Source organism: Anarrhichthys ocellatus, unplaced genomic scaffold (genome assembly GCF_004355925.1).
Source record: "Anarrhichthys ocellatus isolate YVR2014 unplaced genomic scaffold, GSC_Weel_1.0 scaffold1379, whole genome shotgun sequence".
Lineage (NCBI taxonomy): Eukaryota > Metazoa > Chordata > Actinopteri > Perciformes > Anarhichadidae > Anarrhichthys > Anarrhichthys ocellatus.
In genome coordinates this window covers 8,427-11,513 of record NW_022281353.1, presented here as the reverse complement: position 1 = coordinate 11,513, position 3,087 = coordinate 8,427, and the positions used below count along the sequence as shown (strand labels likewise).

Here is a 3,087-nt window from a genome sequence, read left to right as displayed (position 1 = left end):
CCCCCCTTCCTGCGGTCCCAGCCTGCCACCAGGATCCCAGCCGTCAGCTCTTCTCTGTATCTGTAGCAGCTCGCTCTGAACAGATTGGCGGCTGTCTCCACCAATGGGGGCTCGTCCAGCTCGATGCTGAGGGGGCGGGACAACACAGGTAGAGGTTAGCTACAGATGACTGGCTGCTGGGACTGTCAATCAAAGTGTGTGTGTGTTACCTGTGGAAGCCCAGCTGGTAGGTGACCACGTCAGCGATGGCCTGAGTGTCAGCAGCTGATCCAGACCTGTAAACCAGCACACATGAGGGTCAGCCTGAGGGTCTGGTCCTGGTCTGGGTCCTGTAAAGGTTAGGAGGAGGTCCTGGTCTGGGTTAGGAGGAGGTCTGGGTCCTGGTCTGAGTTAGGAGGAGGTCTGGGTCCTGGTCTGGGTTCTGTAAAGGTTAGGAGGAGGTCTGGGTCCTGGTCTGGAGGACTCACCTGCAGCAGAAGATCCGGTCGTGGATAGGAGTCAGTTTGTCCGTCACTCTGTTGGCGATGTAAGCTCTGAGAGACAGACGGGTAGAGAGAGAGACAGGTTAAAGGAGTGTGTCCTCCTCACAGTGCGGACAGACAGACAGACAGACTCTCTCACCCGGTGGTGGTCCGTGAGTCGGCCCCGATCACCACTCCTCCATCATACTCCACCGCCATGATGGTGGTCTGACGGACAGACAAGTAGAGACACAGACAGGTGGACAGACAGACAGGTTAACGTGTTAATAGATCAGAAACAACAGCGCACTATTTATCGTCTAAAGCCGTTTGATGTGGTGTTCCCGCAGTGAGCCCATTATCGGACGGTTAGCCGTCATTAGCTTCACTGCAGTGAGAAGTGCTGTCTCATTCAACCGCTGCTTTCAGCTTTAAAACTCTCTACGGGACCAGAACACGGTCCGGTCCAGTTCGGTCCGGTGCGTACTCACCCCGGTGCTGACTTCCTGGCTGGTCCAGTCCGGGACCAGTTCGGTTTTAGAAGACATCTGCTGTCCGAAGTACGGCATCATTGTTGCTGCCGCCATCTTGTTTCTCGTCTGTTAGTTGCGTGAGCTGTGACGTCACAGTGAGCGGGTAATTTACGCAATAATAGATAGAATATATTTAATAGATAATCCTGCGTCATTAAATAACGAGTTGGATTTCAACACGTGTTTCTGTCTCTTCACTATAATTAAAATGTAAATTTATATAAAAGTCCACAAAAAAGCAGTTTTGTTCTGGCATGTAAGCGGACACCTCTTCACCGGGGTCCTGAGCTCGACCGGAAACAGAAAACCGGAAACAGGAAAATAAGGTAAACACTCCTAAAATGTCTCTTAAATCTCTCTTTAAATACTTATTTCAACGCATTTTTTGACTTTTAATGAGTTATTAAATATGTTTAACTAGCGTGTTTTATTTAACTGATGTTTTTAGTCTTTAGTATCGGCTCATTAATTGACCGTCCTGTCGTACATGATATGTGTGTTTTGTTCCAGATGACCGTCCATAACTTGTACATATTTGACCGTAACGGCAGCTGTCTGTATTATAATGAGTGGAACCGCAAGAAGCAGGCCGGGATCTCCAAGGATGAGGTGAGACAGAGCAATACCTGTCTGTCTGATAACCTGTCTGTCTGTCTGTCTGATAACCTGTCTGTCTGCAGGAGTTTAAGCTGATGTACGGGATGCTCTTCTCCATCCGCTCCTTCGTCAGTAAGATGTCTCCTCTGGACATGTATCCTTCACAACAGCTGTCTGTCTCCCTCTCTGCCTGTCTGTGGTCCTTAGCAGCCTGTCTGTCTGTCTGTCTGTCTGTCTCCCTGCCTCCCTGCCTGTCTGTCTGTCTCCCTGCCTGTCTGTCTGTCTGTCTCCCTCCCTGTCTGTCTGTCCTGTCTGTCTGTCTGTCTGTCTCCCTGCCTGCCTGTCTGTCTGTCTGTCTGTCTGTCTGTCTCCCTCCCTGCCTGTCTGTCTGTGGTCCTTAGCAGCCTGTCTGTCCTCAGGAAGGAGGGCTTCCTGTCCTTTCAGACCAGTAAGTACCGTCTTCACTACTACGAGACTCCCAGTGGACTGAGGTTCATCATGAACACGGACCTGTCTGTCCCCAACGCCAGAGAGACACTGCAGCAGATCTACAGCAACGTAAGAGAGAGAGAGAGAGACACACACACACACACATCAAAATATTACATGTTTTCATTGATTTACATATTTCTACTAGCTAATAGCTATTAACTACTGACTTACTCTCTCTGCCTGTCTGTCTCTCAGCTGTATGTGGAGTACATAGTGAAGAACCCTGTCTGTGTGTTGGGACACAGTTTGGACAGCGAGTTGTTCAGCAGTCGACTGGACTCGTTCATCAGAGGACTCCCGTTCTACAGTCCTCGCGCCGCCTGATAGACGAGCACACACACACACACGTACACACACTCACTCGCTCAGTGATGTTGTATTTATTGTGAACATTAAGATTAAATGTGTGAACTCGATGCTGCTGTCTTCTGTCTTTATTACAGAGAACATGTCGCCTCCTGCTGGTCGTCTGCAGGTGTTACACTAATGATCAGACCGACGGGAGGTCTCACTCTCTTCTTTATTATAAAAACTTTACATTACAGTCATTTAGCTTTTATCCAAAGAGGCCACGCTGTTCCTTTCACTGCCCTGTAGGCTAGCACCAGAGTCTTACACTGGATGATCCTACAGGGAGCCAGTGTAGAGAACGGAGAAGGGAAGTTGTGTGGGAGAACTTGGGGCGATTGAACACCAGGCGAGCTGCAGCTTTCTGGACAAGCTCCAGAGGTCTGATGGCCGACGCCGGGGCTCCGGAAGTAGTGAGTTGCAGTAGTCCAGGCGGGAGATGACAAGAGCCTGGATGAGCACTTGCTCCGTCTCATCAGTGAGGAAGGGGCGAATCCTCCTGATGTTGTAGAGCAGGAATCTGCAGGAGCGTGTAACCGATGCAATGTTTGCTGAGAATGACAGTTGGTCGTCCAGGGTCACACCCAGGTTTCTCGCAGTCCGAGTTGGCGTCACCACGGTATCATCAATGGTGATGGACAGGTCTCGGTGCGGGC

The 3,087-nt window shown here is 50.2% G+C and overlaps 2 protein-coding genes across 2 annotated transcripts; one reads left to right on the top strand and one right to left on the bottom strand.

Moving 5' to 3' along the window:
- Positions 1 to 5: 5 nt before the first annotated feature.
- psmb6 (proteasome 20S subunit beta 6) lies at positions 6 to 1,064 on the bottom strand (the record flags this gene model as incomplete). The annotated part of the gene is made up of 5 exons (XM_031839183.1): positions 953 to 1,064; positions 622 to 689; positions 468 to 533; positions 210 to 275; positions 6 to 126 (listed from the first exon to the last, which is right to left on the bottom strand). Coding segments are annotated over exons 1-5 (417 nt in total), but the record flags the coding sequence as incomplete, so codon positions are not given.
- Positions 493 to 2,499, top strand: trappc1 (trafficking protein particle complex subunit 1). Its single transcript, XM_031839184.1, has 5 exons — positions 493 to 1,320; positions 1,505 to 1,603; positions 1,675 to 1,745; positions 2,011 to 2,149; positions 2,279 to 2,499. The coding sequence occupies exons 2-5, from the start codon at positions 1,505 to 1,507 to the stop codon at positions 2,405 to 2,407; spliced, it is 438 nt and encodes a 145-aa protein (XP_031695044.1). The 5' UTR covers positions 493 to 1,320; the 3' UTR covers positions 2,408 to 2,499.
- The last annotated feature ends 588 nt before the right edge of the window (positions 2,500 to 3,087 follow it).